At 40.5% G+C, this 25,344-nt stretch overlaps 4 protein-coding genes across 6 annotated transcripts; 1 reads left to right on the top strand and 3 right to left on the bottom strand.

The window, feature by feature from the left end:
* Nucleotides 1-301: 301 nt before the first annotated feature.
* Nucleotides 302-3,018, bottom strand: LOC104933416 (phenylethanolamine N-methyltransferase). The gene is made up of 3 exons (XM_010748888.3): nt 2,816-3,018; nt 1,883-2,090; nt 302-1,158 (listed from the first exon to the last, which is right to left on the bottom strand). Exons 1-3 carry the CDS (start codon nt 2,985-2,987, stop codon nt 720-722), a joined length of 819 nt encoding a protein of 272 aa, XP_010747190.2. The 5' UTR covers nt 2,988-3,018; the 3' UTR covers nt 302-719.
* Nucleotides 3,019-7,307: 4,289 nt separating this feature from the next.
* aldh18a1 (aldehyde dehydrogenase 18 family, member A1) lies at nt 7,308-17,724 on the top strand. Of its 3 annotated transcripts, none has more exons than XM_019264722.2 (18): nt 7,308-7,654; nt 7,892-8,003; nt 9,528-9,679; nt 10,363-10,512; nt 10,735-10,839; nt 10,934-11,092; nt 11,788-11,878; nt 12,260-12,384; nt 12,562-12,706; nt 12,888-12,961; nt 13,164-13,263; nt 13,555-13,775; nt 13,864-14,001; nt 14,142-14,337; nt 14,554-14,675; nt 14,875-15,061; nt 15,918-16,013; nt 16,196-17,724. In XM_019264722.2, exons 2-18 carry the CDS (start codon nt 7,913-7,915, stop codon nt 16,390-16,392), a joined length of 2,349 nt encoding a protein of 782 aa, XP_019120267.1. In that variant the 5' UTR covers nt 7,308-7,654; nt 7,892-7,912; the 3' UTR covers nt 16,393-17,724. The 3 variants fall into 3 exon arrangements, with proteins under 3 accessions (XP_019120267.1, XP_019120268.1, XP_019120266.1); XM_019264723.2 differs by having other exon boundaries at nt 7,308-7,693; nt 10,934-11,086; XM_019264721.2 differs by having other exon boundaries at nt 7,308-7,693.
* A 2,151-nt stretch (nt 17,725-19,875) lies between these two features.
* Nucleotides 19,876-21,619, bottom strand: crygmx (crystallin, gamma MX). Its single transcript, XM_010748668.2, has 3 exons — nt 21,540-21,619; nt 20,711-20,953; nt 19,876-20,484 (listed from the first exon to the last, which is right to left on the bottom strand). The coding sequence occupies exons 1-3, from the start codon at nt 21,546-21,548 to the stop codon at nt 20,209-20,211; spliced, it is 528 nt and encodes a 175-aa protein (XP_010746970.1). The 5' UTR covers nt 21,549-21,619; the 3' UTR covers nt 19,876-20,208.
* A 419-nt stretch (nt 21,620-22,038) lies between these two features.
* Nucleotides 22,039-23,659, bottom strand: crygmxl2 (crystallin, gamma MX, like 2). Its single transcript, XM_010748552.3, has 3 exons — nt 23,632-23,659; nt 22,824-23,066; nt 22,039-22,351 (listed from the first exon to the last, which is right to left on the bottom strand). Exons 1-3 carry the CDS (start codon nt 23,638-23,640, stop codon nt 22,076-22,078), a joined length of 528 nt encoding a protein of 175 aa, XP_010746854.1. The 5' UTR covers nt 23,641-23,659; the 3' UTR covers nt 22,039-22,075.
* Between the last annotated feature and the right edge of the window lie 1,685 nt (nt 23,660-25,344).

Here is a 25,344-nt window from a genome sequence, read left to right as displayed (position 1 = left end):
TCTAATATCAAGATTGCCCATGGAATTGCAATGATATGTCTTTAAAGAGCAAAATTTGGACTGTCTCCATCTATTTTATCATCAACAATACGTTTGCATCATATCATGTGACATAAATATGTCTGAGATAAGAAAACATCATGAAATAATCCTTATTTTAGCTTTGCTTCTTTATTCACATGACCATAAACTACAAAAAACAGCAACTCTTAATTGAATGACAGGCAATAGAACAGAAATATATAGTATATTAAAATGCTATGCTATGTTATGGTATGCTGAAAACTGATTTTGAACATTCATTGTTACATTCTTGATGCTGTAGTTGCTGCGTTTGAACTGCAGGAGGCAATGTGTAATTACATTTCACAACACAGGGAGCTGCTCTGGCAACAAAAAGGAAATGTCACAGATTCAACGTCAGAAACGACATTTACTGGACCAATAAAATAAAAATGGAATAAAATGTAGCCCCTTGAGAGGCAGTTTAAATATTTTGAAATAACTGAGGATCACCATCAAAGCAATCACTCACCTAAAACAAAGCAAAAAATAAACATATGTGTGGGCTTTATTATTAGCATCACCAATAATCATAAAATTACTGTTTAAAAAAAATAAATGAAGCATTACCAAGAATCGCTTGCTGTGCTAAACCATGCATTTACCTTGGCTAAATATATAATACTTTCATCTGGATATTGAATCTTTACTTTTCTTTAATCTTTCTTTGCCTTTGCAAAAAACACCCCGGTCACATCATCCACCCCCACCCTCATGTCTTGAGGCAGTGTGTAAACCTCCAGCCTGATCAGGGTATAGCCACTCTCCTTCAAACTTTCACACACTTGAGCCTCATTCAGTGGGACCACAGGAATCTTTACTCCAGGCCCCCCAAAATAGTAGCTCTCTCCCAGGGCTCCGATGAGCAGGAGGTGGCCACCAGGCCGCAGAAGCCTCCCTATGTGGCCCAGGGCCCTTGTAAAGGCAGCCAGGTCAGGGCTGACGCTCTCCAAACAGAAGCAGGACACGAGGCAATCGGCCCCTGATGAAGGAAGGGCATCAAGGGCCATAGGCTGTGGGCGATGCACGTCAATCGGAAGAATGTCGGTGATGACCTCACGTAGCTTTGCAGCTTTCTCTGTCCACGCTGAGGGCCTGGCAGAGACAATAGCAATGAATCACCACTGTAAATGCACAACACAACATTAACCTGCACTGGTTCCACAGCATTTTCAATACAATTCATACTGTGTGTGGGCGCTGAGGCAGTCTGCATAGCATGGTAGTGATAGCATGGTAAAGCACAGTCTGTTGGTTTGTCAGTTTTGTAGAGACATTCGTGGTCCCCAGAGGATGAATCCTAACAATTTTGGTAATCCTCTAACTGAGGTGGAGTGGGCATAATCAGGTCAAATCTTTAATATGACCAAATATTTGCAAAATTAATGACATTCCTTGCAGCCTCCGCTGTATTTTTGTGTTAAGCTCTAATTGGCAAATGTTGATCAAGGATGATCAGGGTGCTTTTATTTATGTCATAGTAGGCACAACATCATGAAGACTTACTGCTCAATGAGAGGGCCAGAATGAAATGTTAGATCTTATGCCACTAAAGAAGATGACTGATTAACAATGATGATTAATTCTTGTGATTGTGAAACCAATTATGAGGGAAAAATGTTTCCACAAGGAGAGAGAGAGAGGGAAGAAAGGAGCTATAGAATGCTATTAATCTAAATGATCTATCATTTGATGCTCTTTATTGTTTGACAATAAAGAGTTTTATCTGTTGTACATTACAAATATAAATCATTCCCTGATGATGATACGGGTATAACCATAATTCCTAGTAAGAGTTGAAAGGGTTGATCTGACGCACCGTCGTCCCTCCAGCTTGCAGACGTGCTGCAGGTAGGGTGTCCAGTCCAGGTTGCATCCCTCATCCTGGAGCCAGTGCCTCAGCTCCTGTCTGTTGACCTCTAGGAAGTCTGTGAGGAGCACTTTGTTGAAAACCTCACAGCCACTCAACACCTGGTACAGAGTGGGGCCTGACCCTACGTCCACCAGCAGCTCACCAGTCACATCGCCTGGAAAGGTAGAGGAAAAAGAGAGAGTCAAATGTGGAGTTATGCATCCAAAAACATCCCAAAAAATAAGGCTATATGCTTCGGGCCACAACTTCTGACTTATGTTGCTCATGAAAATAGTATGTATGTTAAATTATCCTGTGTATCATCGTCATGTTTTCTTTAATTGATCAGACAGGACCTCTGGTTAATATCTTAATTTGAAAAAAAGTGTCTTAGTTTCTTTGTTCGAAATCTTGCTTACTAATGCCTAGGGCCCTGTTGAGGAACGGAGATTAAATCCTAACATCAGAAAAAAGATGTTTGGTTTCTAAGGAAGAATGCTTGGAATATAGAGAAAGATGAATTTCAAAGAGCAACACAGGCCAGAAAAAAATAAAAAACATATTGTTTCCTTACTTCTATTTCCTCAATTCTTCAGGCATTTCCTCAAAGTTAAACAAACTATTTATTTCAGTTTATTTAACCACAACCCACGGCACATATTCTGGAAATGCTTGTTCCAAATCCACATTTTTGATGACAACAAATGCAAAGTTTATTTAGATTTTATACGCTTGTCTCTTTAATTCATCATGACATATTTGGTATGTTTGATTTAGGTATAGATTTAAAAAAAAAACAACAAAAAAAAAACAAAGATGTTTTGCATTTGAACAGTGTTTAGATCCACCATATATTTTATATGGACATAAAAAAGCATGGATTTACAGCCATTGCCTTACCTTCATTGAAAGCTCTATGCAAGCATGCCAGTTTCCACGGCACAATGCTGTCCTTTCTTTCGAAGTCAGCTCGTGGAGGAGTGTAGTTGTACTGTAGATACGCTGCAGGATCAAATCTCTGGTAGCAGGCTGCCATGGCCACTAATCCATCCTCTCTTTTATTTTCTTCCATCCTCTTGTTTTCTTTGTGACTCTACCACCTGTGTTTAGTGGTCTGCCTTCAGGTGCACTGCTACCCCATCAGCCACCTTATATACCTGTGTATGTGGGTGCATCTGTGTCATTATGTATGTGTGTCTGCACTTTGGGCTCATGGGCAGAGATAGCAATCCTGTTTTTGGGCCCATGCTGCTGCCTGATAGCATTTGTTCTATTCACGCTCCCGGCCTGAGGCACTGATAGCATCAGATCAGGGGGCTTCCTCTAACACTAGACCCACTAATGGACTCCTCACATGGCTTTCAGGTCTTCAAACCACCTCTCAGAGGCCCACTATATCTCCACAATCATTCCACACACAAACAATAGACCATGTTTGTCTCAGACTAGCCTGTTTGAAAGGCACAAACAGGTCTATCTCTCAGACAAACATTTTACTTTGGTGATGTTTGTATCAAGTGAGAACGTTGAGTAGTAGCAAGAGAAATACAAGTCTCCCATGCTGACAGTGATTCTAGATTATTCCAAAATCAAAGATGTGCATATACATGTATGCATTCTGGAGATTTATTATTTGTACACAAGAATGTCTTAATTAAAAAATGTATCTCACCTTACTGTATGTTCAGTATAATATTATCTTGTGCCGGGGAATAGCACAAATTTTTATTAAAGGTCCAGTGTGCAAGATTGAGTGACACCTAGCGGTGAAGTTGCAGATTGCAACTAAATGAATACTCTCCTACGTCTCATCCTCATCTTCTGTCTTCCTTCCAAGCATGTAGGAAAAACTCAGGCTGCAAAATTTACGTAAAAGGCAAAAAGTCATATGTACATCAGTGTTTGGTTTGTCTGTTCAGGGCTGCTGTACAAAAATGGTGGTTCAAAATAGTGGACTCTCACTGTAGATCTAAAGGGTTCAATTCATATATTCAGGTTATAATGAAAACATACTATGTGATATTGTATTCCTGCAAAGAAATATTCCTAAATCTTACACACTGGACCTTTAATTGCATCATTAAAATGGCTGTATAATGTTGAAATTACTAGCCACAGTGGCCAGCTGACAAAAAATAGCAGGCTTCATCCCCTGATTGAATTAATTTCTCATCTATTCCCATTGTAAACCAAAGCAGCAGCTGAACCAATGTGGAACATAGCCATGTAGTAATCAAACATATTCTCCCCAGGAGTCTCTTAACACCTCGCTCGTCCCTGGCAGCTGAACCAGAATCCCACACACACACACATTCACACACACTGACCCTCTTCAGACATCCAAAATATTACATTGTCCAAGGGAGATGAAGTATTTGGGATGTGGAGTTCTGCCAGTGATTCAAAAATTCAGATATTTAGAGATTACAATGAGAGTCACACAGAGTGAAAAGGGGTCAAGAGTTTTCTTTTCCAGAAGAATGTTAATGCAAAGCATATTTAATCCCTTTTGGCATTACTTCTGAGTCTGCAAACATTTAGTGCTTGTGGATTTCAGACAGAAATGAAGAATGAAGAAAAAAATCACATTTGCAAATACCTCAAATCCTCAACTTTATAAAGTTTAGTTAAAAAGAAAAGTTCTGTACAGAATCATCAGTAGTATTTTTTTTATTTAGAATGAAAAAGACCAACAATAAAAAACTTTGCCTAATGATATACAATTAGGCAAGACAATAAATAACGTTGTAACAAGAATCTAGTTGTATTCCAAACACAAACAATCCAAATAAGATGCAAACAAAAATACAAATGTGTTTGAGCTAATATATAGTATATTTTATTTTACCATCAACAAAAGTTTTAGCCCTGAAACCTTAGCAATTTTATTACCACTTTCCTTTCACTGGGCTGTAATATAACACTCTTTGTTTCTCATGGTCACACAGTTTCACCTCCATGGCAGAGGGATGAGAGATGGGCTGGTTGCCTGACCTGGTTGGGTGTGTTTTGGGATTCTTTCTGATGGCCCCTGAGAGGAATCACTGCATGGAGGAGCCTCCTGTCCTGTCCTCCCACTGTTTTGCTGAACACTCTGTCTCCATCACTGTCAATCTGTCAGAAGCCACACACAAACACAAAAACTGTACTGTACGAAAAATGCTCTGACTGCAGCAGTATCTTGACATTATATACCAGTGATGGAAGAAGTATTCGGATTGTTTACTTAAGTAAAAGTAGTAATAACACACTGTTAAAATACTAAGCAAAAACAAAGAGTAAAAGTGCTCATTAAATGGTCTTAGGTAATGTTTTACTATTATAATAGATGTTTTTTGGATTAATATTAGTGCTGCAGTAATGTACAATTTACATTTTTAGGTATATTAAGTGTATAAGGAAAATGATAACATTTATTTGGTAACATTTATCAAAAGAAAACGTGCTTGTGCAAATTGTTATGAGGATCATATTAAGTCAGTCCTATGAGTTGTTTTTTTCAGTGTACAGACAGACAGACAGACAGACACACACACACACACACACACACACACACACACACACACACACACACACACACACATACACGCCAGGACTTCTTCCCTTTGTCTCTGAGGTTTTCTCAGTGTGCTACAGTTTGTCCCATACTTTTAAAATCAAAGAAAAAACATACATAAAGACAGACAGACACACAGTTAGTGGATTAGTGGAGCCAGGAGTAAGGTAGGGGTCAGTTCCTTCCCCTGAGTCAGATGGACAGATAAAAGAGGAAGAGGAGGAGGAACACAGAAGAATAGATAAAGGGCAAAAGCGAGCAACAGAGAAAGGAACAGGACAAATATAATAGAATAATACACATTTAGCCAGAGCTACAGAAGCCAATTTTGTTATCTATGGTCCTAGGGGCAGTAGAAGTCCCACAGTGTTAGACAACTGTGCTCTGGGTTACTTTTCATTTTGTCACAGCAGGATAATGCAGGTACAGAAAACTTTCATCACTGTGCCCCTGCACATGGAGCCAATGAAAGGTGCACAGGTTAATTAAAGAAGTTAGCACAGTTGGGTCCTATACATCAGTGGTTTTCAACCCTTTAGAGTCACAACCCTGCCCCAGAATAATCAGGTTGGTGTTCATCCTGCGCAAGATTGTCCATGAATTCACACATGACGGTCATGCCACAAACAGAACAACGACAAGCTTGATTTTAGCTCTAATTGGTGTTTTTAATCAACAGTAATCAACATGTCTTCTTTAGGCCTAGAGGAACAATAAACAGAAACACATTCTCATATTACTGAGGTAACTGAGCCTGCATGAAACAGATTATTTAACCCATGATATATATTGTTTTTATTTATTGTACCCTATATGTAATGTCCTTCATTGAAGGTCCCTGAGAGCTGCTTCCTGTCTCATATGCCATGCTGCTTTTTATTCTCCGCAGTCATTTGCAGAGGTTTGTTTAACAATTGTTTTAATTGTTTTATTGTTACATATAAAATACGTTTATTGTGTGAAAAACAATGTAGAGTTGCTATCAATAATAATTCATACCTGAGTCAGGATTTCTATGTAATGATCAAACATATATGTGTATATATGTTTGGTATATACATATATATACAAACCATATATATACATATATGCATAAAAGCTGAAAAATAAGGTGCTCTGTGCCTCACAGTAACAGTTAAAATTAAATGGCATTACAGTCTGATTGAATGAGTCTGAGGGTGGTGAGAGTGTTCAAGAGCCTGATGGCCAGTGTGTGTGTGTGTGTGTGTGTGTGTGTATGTATATATATGTATATATTGTTTTATTGTTACACATATAAAATATTGCTATCAATAATAATTCATACCTGAGTCAGAATTTTTATGTAATGATCAAACATATATGTGTATATATGTTTGGTATATACATATATATACAAACCATATATATACATATATGCATAAAAGCTGAAAAATAAGGTGCTCTGTGCCTCACAGTAACAGTTAAAATTAAATGGCATTACAGTCTGATTGAATGAGTCTGAGGGTGGTGAGAGTGTTCAAGAGCCTGATGGCCAGTGTGTGTGTGTGTGTGTGTGTGTGTGTATGTATATATATGTATATATTGTTTTATTGTTACACATATAAAATATTGCTATCAATAATAATTCATACCTGAGTCAGAATTTTATGTAATGGATCATATATATATGTGTGTGTGTGTGTGTGTGTGTGTTCTGTATATTGTAAACAAATATAAATAATCAATCTGAAGTTATCGTTGGTTAAAAAAACAAAACATGATGCAATTCGGCATTTCTTTTCTTTATTTATATATATATAAAAAATATAAAAGGCGGAGTTTTATTTTGAAATGTGAGACTTTAAAACACACTTCCGTTCTCTTTTCCACGTTTCGCCGGCTCGCCTCTGCATCACATCCTGCCACTTCACCGCCACTTTACGAGGCTTTCTGCACAAAAGCAACATTTTAATGACACCCACGTCAGAGCAGCGTCACACCTTGTAACTGTGGCGTCAGGTAACTCGCAGACGTTGCGGTAACGTTGGCGAAACGTTTGTTTTCCCTCTTGTTGCAAACTGCTGTCACAGTTTCATCAGCAGCTCTGTCGGTCAGGGGAGGAGTCAGAGCCCACACCTCTGCTCCAGTGTCTGTGATCAATAAAAGAATAAGTGGTTAAAGAAGATGAGCAGGACTCAATAAGAAGACGGTGCAGAGGACAGGTACACACACACACACGGGACAAGCTCAGACTTCAAGAAGTAAGAACCTAATAACTTTAACATGATTATATTATGACTGCACTTTGGGATGAAAGGGGTCACACCTCATGTTTCCATTTAAATATAACATCTCTAATTTCTCAGGTAAATATCACAGTTTAATGTCTTTAATGCTGATCCTGTGTGTGTGTGTGTGTGTGTGTGTTTTCTCCCTCTCTGTGTGTCTTATTGTGACAGTCAAGTCACATTAAACACACCATGCTGCTGCGAAGGCTGACCCTGTGTTCAAGGAGCCCGCTGGATTTACAGAGACACGTATGCCGGGTGCTCACCAGACCACTGACACAAGGCAAGCCACGCTGCAGAGCCACATTGTGATGCATTAGAAACACACGTAAAACACACTGTAGATGATGCAGTCACAGTCATCCAGAGAGAGGATGCTGACGCAATAGGATCGCTGAAATGATTTGTCCATTCTTAATTCTTCAATTGGCAGAATATTAAATATATGTATAACTTTAAATGTGATTAATGGACATTTTTTCAGTCGTAGCTTCTCAGTTTTTAAAGATTTTCTGCGTTTCTTTGTGCCACGTGAACTCATTTCTGTGTTGTCATGACATGACAAACTATTCTAAGACATCACTTCGGGCTTTTTAGCTACATGTGATGGAAGTTATTCGCTCATTCGGATGTTTTATAGACTCAGCGATTCATTAATAATCGGCAGATTAGTCCAAAATATCAGAATCAGAAATACTTTATTAATCCCCGTGGGGAAATTGTTTATTGATATTGATATTGTTCGTTATAAAGTTAGCTATAAAATTAACAGTAGTTTTGATCATTTATTAAGCCTTTACCAAACAGAAACATTTACTTTTCCTTGTTTTGTGTAACTGTGAATTAAAAAATAGTTTGTTTTGACTGTCGCTCTGTCAGAACAATCAATTCGAAGGGGTCACCTGAGGCATTTTTTTAAACGTTGCCTGACATTTCGCAGTCTGCATGACTTATTGAATAATTGAAAAATAACAGAAGGATTAATCAATAATGTAAATGATTAGCTTCAGTTCACAGAATCGGTACTTGTTTCCAAATACTAGGGCATGTATGATTGTGTTAACAAAGTCGGTAAGGTCGCTACAAAAACTGCTGTTGTAACAAAGTGTTGTAGCAAACTTTGACTGAGTTGTTGTGCCTGCAGGGAGTTTTTTCAGACCGAGTCTAGTCTGAACAAGATGTCATGGGCCTCTCTCTCTCCCTCCGTCAGTCTGCCTCTGCCCATCTCTCTCATGCGCCTCATTGCTCCACAGAGATGTGTAATGTCAGCACAGGCCTTTCTGCTCGCCCTGCTGATGTGGCAGTTTGAAGGCCGTGATTATCTAGTTTCCCGGGTTACAGATGGATGTAGGAGGGGGGGGGGGCTTTGCTCTGTTTGTCTCACTCGTGTAATCAATGAAACAAACACCCAAGCAAAACATGCTCGTTTTCACAGTTATGCAATGTTTGCAGGGTCTAGTGTGGAAATGTACACACCAATATATTGATACATCAGGAAATCTGTGTTAAAGCAAAGTCTACAAATAGCTGAAGGTGCTGCCTACACAACTACATTCCTAGTTTCTTCTTATTTTGCTTTCTTATTTGATTTTCATTAGATTTAAATATGTAAACATGTAAATTCAATGAGAGCTAAGGTAAACTCAGTCATGGTAATGCAGGTTTACCCTCTAACATCTGCTGATTAATTAATTAATCACTACAGAGTTGGCTTTCTCCTCAATAACTGCTCTGGTTATTTCTCTTTATGTTTTGCCGATGAGTAACAGTTAAATATGTTCACACCACCTTCTCCCTGTATGTACAGTTCCCCAGGGGAGAGCCCGTGGTAGCTCCTTTGCACACCGCAGTGAACTGCGTCATGCCAAGAGGATCGTAGTCAAGCTCGGCAGTGCCGTGGTCACCCGTGGTGATGAATGCGGCCTGGCCTTGGGAAGGCTGGCATCCATCGTGGAGCAGGTGAGAGGCCAACACGAGAACTTTTGGGTCCTGTAGAAAGAAAAGAAAAGCAGCAGACACCATCTGTTTCAAGTTCTCTGACATATTTATTTTTTTTGTCTGATCCTCTCCTTTACCACCCATCTGTGAGATAAGAAAATTCAGAACAGTTCACCTGAATTACAAAAAGAACATTTTGCTCACTCTGTGGTGTTTGCTCATGCAGCTTTATTTTCCCAGGGTTTGAGAAATATTTCTTTCAACAGTACAATAGATAAACAGGCTTTTGTTGTGATGTATTCATAAAGTATTCAACAGCAAAATATTTTTCTTGAGCACAGTGTTCTTGTTAGTCTGGATAACCCACCAAACATGCTGTGAACAGTTTTCATAGGGATTGTTTCTTTGGTAGAAAGTAGCTCCAGTGAAAAGCATTCACATTCTTAATGTAAAAACACACTGCACGAAGTGTAATTTCTTTTGCTTTGAGCACCACAAGCATAATTCCATTCACACCAACCACCACATCGATAATTCAAACAAAAAATAACATCATGGCTAGTTAGTTTTTTTATTTTTATTTGGGTTAAACAGATATTTTTTAAAGATGAATCTTCAGTATGAAGAAACCAAAAACAAAAATAAAGAAATAAATGTGAACCCAGCTGTGTGAATAAATCCTAATTGGTTGTGTTGCTGTCCAGGTGGCCATGCTGCAGAATCAAGGTAGGGAGATGATGATTGTCACCAGCGGAGCAGTGGCTTTTGGCAAGCAAAGATTAAGACACGAGATCCTGCTGTCCCAGAGTGTCCGACAGGCTCTGCACTCGGGACACAATCAGCTCAAAGACATGGTAAGAAAAGAAAGAATGCTTACAGTGGATGCACAGTACTGGTGACACCTGTCCAATATATCACAATATGATACAAAATACTTCAATAAATACATTTTGTGAAGCTTAATGTTCTGTGTTGTTTTCCCTGCAATGTGAGATGTTGAAGTGTCTCTCTCGACAGATAAATGTCTTTGCTCAGGGAATAAATGTAACCAGACGTCTGCTGCATTTGTGTTGCAGTCTTTGCCAGTGCTGGAGGCTCGGGCCTGTGCTGCAGCTGGACAGAGTGGCCTGATGGCCCTGTATGAGGCAATGTTCACCCAATACAGTACTTGCACTGCACAGGTACTTAAATACTTCAAAAACATGATAATTTAAAAAATAATTGCTTTGAAATGCTTGAATCGTTCATGCTGTCTCCTACCCCCTGCGCTGTCAGGTCCTGGTAACGAATCTGGATTTCCATGACGACGACAAGAGGCAGAACCTGAACAGCACACTGCAGGAGCTGCTACGCATGAACATCGTGCCCATCATCAACACCAATGACGCTGTGGTGCCCCCACCGGAGCCCAACAGCGACCTGCAGGGGGTAAATGTGGGTACAGATAGCATGGGGGGCGACGCTGGTAGTGGTGATGGTGGCGATGGCAGCTGGGGTGCTGAAGGAGTCGGTAGAGCCGGTGTTTATTTAGTGTAGGCAATCACTGTTCATTAGCTACAGTATTTCCTATCATTTGTGCACATCATGCACACACTGAAAACACCTCTGCCACCCTGCCTCACTTCATCAGCTCTGCCCTCAACCATTAACGCATGTGCATGCACGGTTGGAGATGGATGGATGGCAGTGCATGCAGGCAGGAGGTGCTGTCGGAAGGAGCCAGGACTAACATCTGTGGGTAGATGCCTCCTCTACCTGATCACCTGCAGAAATAACTAACACTTCTTTTTTTCAATTGAAATAATTCCACCTCACTCCCTCTGTCATTTTAATTTTGGGCCAGATTCTTGTGCTGTGCATAACTTAGATTAACTTTATATGGCTGTTTGTCTGAGGTATTGAGTTCATCATCCAGGCATGAAAAGCTGGATCTCTGGGCAATTTCACTTTTTCTCTGGATCTCTTAAATTTGCCCTGATTGTCCTCCAGATTGTACATTACGTAAATGTTTATTTTTTTTTGTTCATATTCATCAGCTAGACTCTAGATCCTAAGAAAGCCCAGACGGGTAAATGGCAGATAGCTGACTTTGTGCAACTGCTGACATGAACAATTTTCTGATTCCTTAGGTGATCAGCATTAAGGATAACGACAGTCTGGCGGCGCGACTAGCTGTCGAGATGAAGGCTGACCTGCTCATCGCGCTGTCTGACGTGGAAGGTATGCGTGTTACCACAACAACAGTCTGTGTCAGCTCTTAGGTAACAGCACCATCTGTCTGCGCTCAACACCGGCGACAAACACCTCACTCAGGGTCAACTGAGAGGGAGACAAACACAGACCTTCTGCATTCATGTTTGAAATTGACGCTGATGGGGTTGCCACAAAACCTGTTTTGTGGGGTTGCCACAAAACCTGTAGAATAATTACTTTACCAAGTTTATTTACAGTCTGTTAATTTATTTATTTGTCAGTTAAATTACCCTGGTACTAGTGTACAGTATGTGCTAGAAAAGTTTTAGGTTTGTCTGTCATGCTGCATAGTTTATTTTAGACCCATGTATGAGCAAGCAAGTTGAGTAAGATTTGTTGATTTCTTAGGACTGTATGACAGCCCCCCTGGAACAGATGACGCCAAATTCATTGACATCTTCTACCCTGGAGACCAGCAGTCCATCATCTATGGTACAAAGTCCAGAGTTGGGCTTGGAGGGATGGAGGCCAAAGTACGTTCTGATTTATTTTAGATACAAAACACATGCTCTTCAGCACATTGTAAAAGGCTAAATCCCCAAATGTGTACTTGGGGCTCCTTCTCACATTTCAGATGTCTGTGAGTTGCTGGAAGTTCCACCAAAGAGAGATTTCCCCTCTGAACTCTCCTTTCTGTGTTTTTTTCTCAGGTCAAGGCTGCTCTCTGGGCCCTGCAAGGTGGCACCTCAGTGGTCATTGCAAACGGCACCCACCCCAAAGTAACAGGTCATGTCATCACTGACATCGTAGAAGGCAAGAAAGTGGGAACATTCTTCTCTGAGATCAAACCTGCAGGTGACAAACAAACTACAGCCTCCAAAATGATCATAGAGTTGAATCAACACCTCTCTAAAAGTTTGAAGATGATAAGCTACCAAATGGTAGATTCATGGCGTTCATTGTACTGCTGTTTTAACTACATTAGTTTTAGAGTGTGCACTGAGTGAAGTTTGTCTTATCTCCGATCCTTCACCAGGCCCAACTGTGGAGCAGCAGACTGAAATGGCTCGAAACACTGGAAGAACCCTGGCATCTCTGCACCCAGACCAGGTGATACATTATTTTAAAATAAAAGATGAATCTCTATTCTGCTGTTCAGTTAATATCATTAAGTCATTTACCATATTTATTCCAGTTTATTTATAAAAATACAGGTTAAACAATTAAAAAGAAAAACCTCATATACAGAGAAACACTGACCCCTTGTGGGTAGATGTGTTACATACTCATTCTGCCTGTACTTGGTTGCCAGAGGAGTGAGATCATCTGCCATCTAGCTGAGCTTTTGACTGAAAGGAAGGAAGAGATTCTGGCTGCCAACAAGATGGACATGGACTTGGCTGCAAATGCAGGTAACAGAGCACCATGTTGAGTCAGACTGTCAGGGTTAGAGAAGATGTAGCATCTGGCAAAGTTTGCAGTGCTATTTTAAGTTTTAAGTTTTTAATTACTTTGCAAAGGAAAGTGTAGCCTCGATGTGATTTTCTGGCAGGAAAGAAGAAAATCTAATTGTCATTGCTTTCCTAATATTTGCACATAACTTTGTACAAATCTCCTAATAGATAGCTCAATTCATACCCCCTCCACCAGATGGCGACTGTATCCCTTTCCCTCTGTAACCTTGTTCTTCCTCCTTTCTACAGGCCATTTGCCACCAGCCATGCTAAACCGGCTAAGCTTGTCACCAGCCAAACTCAACAGCTTGGCCATAGGTCTGCGCCAGATCGCCGTGGCCGCCCAGGACAGTGTGGGTCGTGTGCTGCGCAGGACCAGGGTGGCTCACAATCTAGAGCTGGAGCAGATCACTGTGCCCATCGGAGTTCTTCTGGTCATCTTTGAAGCCCGACCTGACTGCCTGCCACAGGTATCCAGGCAGAGCTGCCATAACACTTTGAAGACTTTGAAATAACCGCAGTAATATCACAAATCCTACTGTGTGTGTTTTTCTCCAGGTGTCGGCATTGGCCATAGCCAGTGGCAACGCACTCCTGCTGAAGGGAGGCAAGGAGGCAGCCAACACCAACCGTGTCCTCCACCAGCTCACCCAGGAAGCCCTTTCCATGCATGGAGTCACAGAGGCTGTGCAGCTGGTAAAATGAGTTTCCTACACATTTATCACAAGACAACACAAACCTTATATAGCACATTTCATAGTCAGTTTATTAAGCCTTAGAAAAGCTGATTTGTGCATCCATATGTCTGTGTTTGACGAACCTGTATCCGTCACAAGGTGAGCACTCGCGAGGAGGTGGAGGATCTGTGCCGACTGGACAAGATGATCGACTTGATTATCCCTCGTGGTTCATCCCAGCTGGTGCGGGACATTCAGCGGGCGGCCAAGGGCATCCCGGTGCTGGGTCACAGTGAGGGAATCTGCCACGTCTACGTCGACGCTGACGCAGCCATCGACAAAGTCATCAAAATCGGTCAGCTTGTATTGAATCTCCCTGCTGATACTGTGAAAGTTCTTGAGTACATTTCTACAGTTTTAGTAAAGTAATATAACAAATATAACATCATGTTTTTCTAACTCGTCTGTGGTACTGCTGGTATGCCGGTTCTTGCCAGACATGCACAGTATGTTAGATCACAACCAACTATGAATATGCCTGACATAACTGACTTATATTTACCCATTCCAGTCAGAGACTCCAAGTGTGACTACCCAGCTGCGTGTAATGCCATGGAAACTCTGCTGATCCACAGAGACATCCTCAGGACCCCACTGTTCGACCAGATCATTGACATGCTGCGCACTGAGCGGGTGAAGCAGCGAATGCATACACACATTCACATCATTATAATAACTCCTCAAGAAATTTGGTCATAGTAGAATTTTTTTAGAAGAAAATAATATGATATTAAACTACTAGTTATCTAATATAAGCCGAATGTTTTTTTTAACATATGTTCTCCCACTTGTTATCTTATTCATTTACTTTTACTCTACGTGGTGTCACTAGGTGAAGATTCATGCAGGCCCTCGGTTCGCCTCCTACCTGACATTCAGCCCATCAGAGGCAAAGTCCCTGCGGATAGAGTACGGTGACCTGGAGTGCTGCATGGAGGTGGTGGACAGCATGCAGGAGGCTGTGGACCATATTCATAAATATGGCAGCTCCCACACAGACGTTATCATCACAGAAAATGGTAGGTGGCCCCATGTGGCACCACCACATAGTGTTTTTTATTTAGTTTAAAAAAAAAACCTTCTGTGAATTTGCCTTTTTAAATAGCAAAGATTTAGTCCTTTATTTAGGTCATATCTTCATATCTCACTTGTCAAATTCATCAATCTTCCCGCCCTCCTCGCCTCTTCATGTAGATGTCTGGTATTCATATCGAGTTATCCTTCTCACTCTCTTGCCTCCCTATGTCCATCTCGCTTTCTGCCACAGTGACTAATGAGTAGCGACACTTTGTTCTCAGAATGAGTGCACAGCCTCCCCGTGTGACTTCAGTCTAAGGGACAGACCTAATTTAAAATGTTGAGCAGATGCTAAAACACAGTTTAAAAGTCTTTGGGTTGTGTTTAAACACATTTTCTGCCTTTTCAAGTGAGCCATCTCACTGCATCTCTCTCAACTCTTGAAGTCTGTGGCCATATTGCGTGTGGACGTTTGCCATTTTTCTGACACTTTCACATAAATAGCGGCCTTATGGATGGACCACAATATAAAGAAAAAGATTGAAAGACTGAGGAACAAATCCCTCATAAAAGGTTTGAAATACAAACACGCAGAATATGTTACGCGGTTTCTTTTGGTGCTCAGAATGAAACGGTGAGCAGTGTTTGGAAAAATTCAAGAGAAAGTGTGCAGTTCACGTTTATTGTCACCTGCAGTGGAGGATGTGCTGCTGCCATCTGGTGAGCACAGGAGGTACCTCAGTGAATTAAAATGTACTTGTTTGTGTCAATGGTGGTATAGATAGATACATACTTTAATGCCTGAAAGACCAAAATCATGAGCTAGTAGCACTAATAAGTGGTCTCTCTCTCTCACAGAGGACACGGCGGAGCAGTTCCTGCAGCAGCTGGACAGTGCCTGTGTTTTCTGGAACGCAAGCTCCCGTTTTGCTGATGGCTACCGCTTTGGACTGGGTACGTGGTGGTCTTATCACAATATCGTTTGCCTCTTTTTCTGAGAAATTGTTTGCAATAGCCGTCATATTTTTACTTATGTTCATTTGTCAATATCTAACAACTCTATTTCAACACATGTGATGTGTTTACAGTTCTAACTGGCTGTCATTCTCATCCTCTGTCTTTGGCTGTGTCTCTAGGAGCAGAGGTAGGTATTAGCACGGCTCGTATCCATGCCCGGGGCCCTGTTGGCCTTGAGGGACTGCTCACCACAAAGTGGGTCCTGAGAGGTGATGGGCACACAGCTGCTGACTTCTCTGAGCATGGCACCATGAAGTACCTCCATGAAAACCTGCCTGTTGGGCAGCCTCTTCCTGGGCAGAGGGACAGCAACTAGATCAGAGACTTTCACAACACACACTTGGCCTTAACATTGGTCGAAATGGTTTGCATTGCCCAGCAGCTCCCCCTGGGGTTTTGTTGCAGATAATGACTGATGTCATTGTTTCTAAACCTCTTAAGCACACAGCATGGAGAGAGACGCTTAACGCACCAGTGGTTCATTTTTATCAGCACAACCAGAGTTCTCCCTGTTCAGACTATACTGTTGTTCCGGGATGAAGAGTTTACACATTTTAAATGCTACCTCAGCTTTAATATGATACTTTTTAATATGATCACCCTCATGTAGGACAGGAGGTAGGATGTGGTGATCACAACATGTGGTACCTCCACAATAATACATCAAATGAAACTGAGAAAGAGCAGATTTGACTTTAAGTTAAATAAACATTTGTTATCATTTATCAAGGGAAACTGAAGAGCTTGAATTCTTTAATCTCAGGACAAGATTTTGAAAGGGATGCTAATTCACAGAGGCATTATTTAATTTCATCATAAAAAAAGTGAATGAGAAAGAAGAATGTGGAAATAATTTCTACCAAAAATCTATTTACTTTTCCTTTTATTGTGTAAAGGTTGTTGTAGCCAATAAAAACACATTATTGCATGTTGTACATTTTATCTAAAAATCTATTTTATTTATTTGATATTGTACATCATGGTCTATTCTCTCCAAAAATCAAGTTCCAATTTTAATTGTACATTATTATCGAAGGCTCACTTCATGCTGATTATACTGTAAGTGCTTTCTTTGTTCATGTAACATCATTTATTTTATTTTCTTGCTGTAACTCTAGGTTAATATTCTGTATGTTTCTACAGCGCTGGTGTAGGTTATTTCAGATATGGACTAATGCCACTTCAGGCTGGCATTTGATAGTTGTTTCACTATGTCGTGGTGTTACAGATTTTAAGGCATTCTGCATTACAACTTAATTATGAGATTAAAATGTGACAAACATTTATAATAGTATAAGAAACATCTGTTTTATAGCAACGCAAGTTAAAAGACACTCCAACTTTTATGCATCGATTTTATTTACTTTTTTATTTATTTGATCATTGTTACAAGTTTTGCTCATTTTTCCATGCTTTGCTGCCTTCTTGCTTGTTCCTTGTGGCGCCCAGAGCCCCTGTCAGAGCAGGAACAGTAATTGACAAGCTGCCTCCTTCAAGCTGGAGGGGAGAACACGACTGCTTTTAAATTAAGCTCTGTAACATTCCAGCCTCTGAGCTCCTATCTGATGTCTTGCAATGCACACTTACGGATTGGTTTGAATTGTTTAATAGTAGTATTGTAGAATAAAAAAGAAATTGTTGAAAAATATAATTTATTTTGGGCTGTTTTTCTTACTTACTTTGATTTTTGCAGTTGAATTGTTGAGTTTTTTTGTTTTTTTTTTACACGTGTGTTCATCTCTGTCCTGGCACTAGTGTTTCTACTTTCACAAAGAACACAAATTAATGGGGAAAAAAATCCGTACTGATCTGAAAAACAGATGTCTAAAAAGGGGCTTTTTAAACTTGCCCACAGGGGAATTCGCATTGCTGGAAGTGGGGCAAGGAAGATGGAAGACAATACTATAGAGGTTTAATTATCCAGCCATCAGAAATGAAAAGAGGGAGAAGGAGAACTGAGACTAATAATGGAATCACAGGCTTGTGTTCTTGGTTTCTCTGTTTCTTTCGTTTTCTTTCTCTCTTCGAGCATCTAAAGAATTCATTCTCCAAAATGCACTACTTACCCTTCAATCAGCCTCTCATCACCAAGTCCAAAGGGTTCAGAGATGAAGCGAGAGACAAAACTCGGATCTCACTCTTTTGTCCTTTTTATGTGTGAAGCGATTTAAAATATATAAATGACTTGAGGTAGAGACGAAACAATCTAGGGACATTGAGTATTGCCTGTTTGATGCATAGAATTGTGTTTTTAAAATATCACATGCAACAAAGGTGTTTGCTACAGTAACTGTAGCTATTCAGGTGCAAGTGTGTTGTTCCCAGTTGCGGTATTTACACCGACCGATTGACAGGTTATTGAAAACACTGTTTTAGATTTTGCATAAAATAACATCATCATATTTTGTCAATAAACTGTGACACAGTATATCATATTCTCAAACTTCTAAGTGAAATGATTTCCAAAGTGTCTCATGCTCAATGTTATGAATGACATATAAACATCCATAAATATATGTTGAAGTTCTAGACGGAGAAGACATTTCCCTGCTGGGATCAATTAAGGTTTATCTTATCTTAAAAGTGTTACACTAATGATCCCCTGTAGTTGATACTGTCATGCTGCTCACCCCAGTTCTGTCCTCAACTGATGTGTCAACTTAATGGCTCCTAAAAAACTAACTGAACTAAGGGCAGATTTCAGTGATGTTATAAGTAGAAAATCCATTAGAACTTAGTTGATTTTACAACATTACTGTACTTAATATTTAAGCAAGACTGTTTGCATAGTTTTCATGTTATTTTTCTCAAGACTTGACCATAAACTTTAAACACAAATAACTATAGACTTCTATAGAGTTCTGTGAATGTTTAAAGTGTCTACTTCCTTTCCATTTGATTAATAAGGCACTGCCCTTCCGTGGCCTTAAATTAACTTCCAGTTATGACGTGGCCCCCAGACACCAGCTGATCGGATCCCATGTTGCACTCTGTTGATGTTCTCTTGTCTTCTGGGTATTGTTGTCCATAAATATAAAACGAATGATGAGGACAAAACACTGGACTTGTACAGCAAAGCTGACAGTCCTTTAATTGGACATTACTCAAGGCCAAAACTCATATTTCTTGTTGTGCTTGATCTTAAGAGACTCTCAAATGCACTCCCTACTGGGCTTCAAATTTTTTTGAATTAATAATTAATGGTCAAAGTTATTTATTCATGTGTATCTTTGCCAATTACGCAGCGTCTAATTAACAATTTCAATAATTGATATTTATTTCTGAAAGGATTTCAGTATCTTGGTCTGATGAAAAATGCATGAGCAGGGATGTGGACTGGGTTTTGTTTTTTGTTCTGAGAGAGCTTGATGCTCGGGGCTAATACCAGGCCACTTTGACTCCAACTCTTTGAGTTGGCACTGGCCCTGTGATGTAGATCTAATATGGGCATCTTTTATGGACCCAACGCGCTAACTCTGTACCATGTGATCTCATAAAGACTCCTACATGCTCATCCTCAGATAGCCTTTTTCTTTAGTCTTTAACTTCAAAGAATGAGCTTCTGTTTCCTTGATAATTTTTCTTTTGTGTATGTGGAATGACAATATCACGGCAAACTGTAGAAACTCTTGGTCTTACTAGGACCTCAGTGGTTACACTTCTACAACGGACTCTGTGGCCTGATGAAACGTTCAATCACCATACTAAAGAGAAAAGTACTATCCCCCCTGATCTTTTTGTAGTGACAGCTGTATTAGTCAGTAGAAAATTAACAAAGGCTCGCTTTAGTTGACTTTCATCAAGTTTTCGTTTATTGTTATTCCAGCAGGACAGGAGGTTGGGGACTGGCAGGGCAAACCATTTTGCTATGGGACGACCAAAGCAAAAAAAAAAAAAAATGTGAACATTACTTGAGCACTGAGTTGGGGAGGAACTTTACCCAACAATGCACAGCAATCCAACAAAACCAGAACCCAACATCAGCTGCACCAAAACCCCCATCATTAAAAAGGTGTGATTTCAGCTTTTGACACCACAGTGTTGAGACCACACTCAAACTGCTGACATTAGGGAAACGAGAGAGTGGAAAGCCTTACAGTGAGGCTCAATACGGGTAAAGAAAAGCTGGAAATCACTTGAGCTCAGTGACACGTCTCAGAGAGCCGAAGATGGGACTGGTGCTTCCCCAATCCATGTACCTCCTGTACTCTCCAGTACGCAAGAAGTACTGGCGCCCCCTGTAATGGGGATGTTCATACAGCATCCAGTAGCCCTCCATGACATTGAGAGAGGCGATGTTACGGGTGTGGAAAAGCTCCTGCAGATCTGGGCAGTCTTCATTTAGCTCCATACTCTGGCCCACAAAGTCAGGGCGCTCAAAGATCTTCACCTTGTAATTCCCGTCGTACTGGGGAAGAAATGAAGAGAGACTGAGATGACATTGCCATTCATGGTACTGAAACACTTTACATTACCACAAACAAGCAGAACAACAACATGCATTGTACTGGTACTGGCAATGAGTGGTTAAAATAGTAGGTCTAGAACTACATGGTCCTAAACTGGCACTGCTACAGAAAAGCTTTAGTGAGAACATCACTACAAACAGGGTAGGGCATCAATTAAAAACTCACATTTGGCACCATACGGCAGGAGCGGATACAGTCATTGAAGCCTGACCAGCGTTGGTAGTCAGGATACTCGCCCTTGAACAGCATGTACTGGTAGCCACCAAAGTTTGGCTTCTCGTAGGCGACCCAACAACCACTCTCCACTTTTATGGAGTTACAGCGGGTGAAGTAGGTTTGCATCTCGGAACAGTCACCACTGCACTCATAGTGACGACCCTGAAAGTTTCTGTCTTCGTAGAAGATGATCTGCACATGATGGATGGACGGATGGACCACAGGGTTATGCCAAAGACAAACTAACACGCACTTTATATGTGGTTGTGTATGATATTCTTCACGACAAAAATAGCCTTGAACTTTCAGTTTTGGTAACCATAACATTTGATATTCTGAGCCAGGTATAAAAAATTATAAAGTGTCACAAATAATGTAAATGCAAAATTCAGTAAAATACATTAAAGCATGTATATTTTAAAGAAGAGAAAAAAACCTTGGCGTACTTTTACTGGAATTTTTTTTACTTTACTTTTCACTAACATAAGACAGCAGCGTAATTTAACTAAACTTTCAAAAAAAGTAATATCTTCTAAATCTTATTTGAATGCTTTTTGTTGTGCTATCGACCATTTAACATTTATACCAACAAAAAGGTTGAGTTATCGCTACATGAAGATCATTTTATTTAATAAAATTCATTAATGTGTGTTTAATGAGTGTTTTTACAGCATTTATCAGCTTTACTGCCATTTTTGAGTTATTAACCCATAGATGCAGATGATAAATATACTACACATTAAGAACTTTTACTATAGAGATTTTAAATTGCACTTACCTTGGACATTGTAACTGTGTTAAGTTCAGACCAGAACAGATGCCATGCTGTACCAGACCTCTTTATAGACCCTGCCAGGATCAGGGCTTTGCAAACAACAAAGCTTTGTCGTGTCAGCACAGTACGCTCTATAGACTGCAGAACACTATAGTACTGGTGGGCTGCAGCAGCCTCTTTGTCTCTGTCAAAGCTCTGTCTGTCTATGGAAAATACTGTACAACTGCACTTTCTCAAAGAGTTACAATAAGAGTTGCCACATCTGCCTTTATTGGCATGAATGCCAGACACCTACATGCAGATTGTGAGGATAGGCCAGGCAAAGAGAAAAAAAAAGGTATATTCTATAGGTATTTGACAGCAACAAAGATCATAAGCAGCAATAGGCTTTTATCAGTTGGTAGAAAATGTGTCCAAAAAACTTTTATTGTACTTCAGACTTGTGTTTGCATGTTGCATGGATTGGTTGAAATAAACTCACTCAAGGGCATTGTTATTTGAAAATCAAGTGTTTAATGTTCATTTGCGTTGCACATAGTTTACATGAGAGTCCTCATCCTTCTGAATGAGCCAACCATGGGGTTGTGGCAGCCCCACTCACCACAGGACCTGTACTCTCCGGGGCGCATGAAATACTGGCGTCCCCTGTAGTTAGGGTGCTCGTAGAAGATCCAGAAACCCTCCATGACGTTGCAGGAGTAAATGTCGCGGTAATGGAAGCGATCGTACACATTGGGGCAGTCGTCCATGAACTCCATGGTGTGTCCCATCATGTCAGGCCTGTTGTAGATCCTCATCCTGTAGGATCCTCTATACTGTATGCGAAATAAATCAAAACATGATTATTATATGATGGTAGGTGTGAGAGCACTTTGGTAGCACTTTCTGCCCTGAGCTGATTTCTTTAACTTTGAATTCAAGTGAGTACTTGTACTACTTTAAGTAAGCACAGATGAGGTTGAGCAACAACTCTTTCGGAGTATGACAGAATTAGATTTTTTTTCCTCCCTAAACTGCCAGAAACACTCAGTGTGACTAACAGAATTAGAATGAAGGCACCAAGTCTTATGGGGAGTGTATCATATTCCTTTTAAAGGCTGACTGGGTCTCCTTGTGGGCCTTGCAACAGAGACTTTTAAGCTATGACCTGCGTGACTATCTGTAAATGACATCAAAAGGCCAAATGATTGACATCCATTTCTAAAGCAGCATTTGAAGTACAAGGTGAGCGGTGGGGGGCGCGGGGGGAGGGACTACAAATCCTATCTGTCTGTTTGATTGACTTACAGGGGCGAACATCTGGCAGGAGCGGATGCAGTTGTTGAAGCCCATCCAGTTGTGGTAGTCAGGGTACTCTCCAGGGCCCATGATGTACTGGTAACCCATGTAGTTAGGCTTCTCATAGGCCACCCAGTGACCACCGCTGACACGGATGGAGTTACAACAGTTGAAGTGCCTGAATGTGTCCATGCAGTCACTGCTGCACTCCCAGTGACGGCCCTGGAAGTTGCGGCCCTCGTAGAAGATAATCTTGAAAAAGGAAAGACAAGCATGATGTTATACATTTACTAGTTGCAATACTAATAAGTGGACTGTAGGGGACACTGCTCTCCCTTGAACAAACTCAATTATTTTTTCATGAGTCCTTTGAGAGTACAACCCTCTTCAGTACGCTTGTATATTATTTTCAGTGCTTGACAGGTGAAACCAAGGCAATTGAAACAATTGCTTCAGCTGATTTTTATAGTACAACTCGTGTGCTCGTCCAATCTGAACACCCTGTCAACACTTCAAATTTAAAGAGCCAGAAATGGATCCTGGTATATGATTACAATCAGTCTGTCATTTTTTGGATACCGTGTAATTGCTGATCTCCACAGATACTTCCCTTTAAACATCTAAATGTGTGTTTTCCCCTCAAATAGTCCATTCTATTTTTCGTAGCTACTTGAATGAGCACTTTTGCTCTTGCCCTCTGCTGCTTTTTTTCCCTCTTACAATATTTGACATGTTCCCAGAACATGCCAGTTTCTCTCTCTCTCTCTCTTTTCCCTTTTCCGTCAAACCTGTTACCGTAGTGCATGTGAGCTCATACCTTTCCCATGGTTGCAGGATTGTGGATGTTTAACGCACCATAGCCCTAAACACACTTACAGGTCCTTTTATACTCTCCCACTGGCGATGAGGCCTCTGACACGTCAGGGACTACTACTCTTTACCTTTTCATATGCCAACAACTGTTCTCTTTGTTTGACAGCCCATGTGTAACTTATCTCCTGTCTGCCAGACTTTACCTATAGAATTCACCCACCCCAATCCCCCAAAAAAGAACACCATACAAGTGACGTTCTTTGTTTATATGACCCTTGTTCCGCCATGACCTTGTGATACAGCCTTTTGAAATGTCACACAAAGGCACTTTAGGTATGTGGCCCCCCAATAACAAAGCCTTTAAAGTATACAGTGGGTTAGGTCATTTTTTTTGGGGGGGGGCATTCACTAAAAAAGTACTTATCCGTGTCATGAGTTTCATGGTGTGTGGAAAATTGTAACATAGTTACTTTTCATTCAGTCCCAGTTTTAGTGAGTTTGGGTTGGCGCGTTCCCTAAGTGATACAGGTCGTTTTTATTCCTTTCCTGTTAAAGGAAAGTGGTTTGATATTGTGGACTGAGTCAAGCTTTTTTGTTGATGTAGTCTACAGTGATCTGTTGATCTCTTTTTGCTTCCATAGCCTGCAGTGGTACTATGATACCAGACCAGACTGGTCTGTTTGCAGATGCACAGACAGAACTGCTTAGTTTGTTTGTGTGATATAAAAGGAGGGGTTTAGGGCATATGTATGTTTGAGTCTTTGTATAAAATGATAGATGTTTGCACTTGAGTCTTTGCTTGTAAGCATAGCCCTGAGCTGAAGGGGAAAAGGCCAGAAAGAGTTGCAGCTATGCATTGTGTTCCCAAAGCCCAGCTGATGCCAAAAAGGTCAGTCTCATCCTTTGGCCTTTCATCAGGATAAAGGGCTCGTGCCTTCTCTCCACTTTGTGTGGTTTTTGCAGCTTCAACTGTGTAAAAAAGGCAAATGTTTTCAGAAAACACAATAGCCATTATGTTCCAGGGCAAAAACACTGCTGGTGCGGTAGTATATCCAGAGCCATATGACACTGTTTCAGCGTTAAGGAACAGCGTTGATGAGCTTTTGCTCCTTTGATCATTCATGGACTTGAAACTCTCATAGGCTTCAATAGCTTTAATGTTTGAAGCTGCACTCGTTTTCTATGACATAAGTAGACCATTGATAGCGTTTCATCACAGTGTGCGCCGTAATTGTGGCAGATTATCAGATGGGATGGATTGTGTTCTGTTTTGTGAGTTTCTTGAACAAATATTTACTCCAGGAGGAAAGGTTTTGTCAGAACATATAAGAAAGAAATGTTTAGATTTTTCTCATACGTTCATTCATAGATTAATGATATCTTTCATCGTTCCTGTTAAATGTAGAATCTTTGTACTTTGATGCAAGAGGGCAGCAGACTGACAGGGAAATCATATCCTGGCTTTAAATAACTGGTTCAATCTCTGTATGATATGGTAGCAAGTATTCGCTTTTCCGTGGTGTCTTTGAGTGGGACTCAGCCTGACCTCTGACCTTTGTATTGAGCGAAGCGTGTAACTGAGGTGCAATAAAATGTCTAAAGAAAGAAAGAGAGAAAAAAAAACTACCACTACTACGACCCGCTACCATCATTGTCACTGTTTCACTGTGTCACTCGTTTTCATCACCGAGGAACATCAGCTAACCCTAACTCATTA

Source organism: Larimichthys crocea, chromosome XVI, assembly GCF_000972845.2.
Source record: "Larimichthys crocea isolate SSNF chromosome XVI, L_crocea_2.0, whole genome shotgun sequence".
In the NCBI taxonomy this organism is placed as follows: Eukaryota; Metazoa; Chordata; class Actinopteri; family Sciaenidae; genus Larimichthys; species Larimichthys crocea.
The sequence above is the reverse complement of the archived record's forward strand: the minus strand, read 5'-3'. Positions and strand labels throughout refer to the sequence as shown.

Coding starts and splice junctions, on each gene's coding strand:
- aldh18a1 (XM_019264722.2), top strand. CDS start 7,913: ATGCTGCTGCGAAGGCTGACCCTGTGTTCAAGGAGCCCGCTGGATTTA. Junction 9,680..10,362: donor TGGCATCCATCGTGGAGCAG/GTGAGAGGCCAA, acceptor GTTGCTGTCCAG/GTGGCCATGCTGCAGAATCA. Junction 11,093..11,787: donor GCGACCTGCAGGGGGTAAAT/GTGGGTACAGAT, acceptor CTGATTCCTTAG/GTGATCAGCATTAAGGATAA.
- crygmx (XM_010748668.2), bottom strand. Junction 20,485..20,710: donor CCTGCCGTATGGTGCCAAAT/GTGAGTTTTTAA, acceptor TTTCTTCCCCAG/TACGACGGGAATTACAAGGT.
- LOC104933416 (XM_010748888.3), bottom strand. CDS start 2,987: ATGGAAGAAAATAAAAGAGAGGATGGATTAGTGGCCATGGCAGCCTGC. Junction 2,091..2,815: donor GCATAGAGCTTTCAATGAAG/GTAAGGCAATGG, acceptor CTACCTTTCCAG/GCGATGTGACTGGTGAGCTG. Junction 1,159..1,882: donor TGCAAGCTGGAGGGACGACG/GTGCGTCAGATC, acceptor TGTCTCTGCCAG/GCCCTCAGCGTGGACAGAGA.
- crygmxl2 (XM_010748552.3), bottom strand. Junction 22,352..22,823: donor CCTGCCAGATGTTCGCCCCT/GTAAGTCAATCA, acceptor TTTCGCATACAG/TATAGAGGATCCTACAGGAT.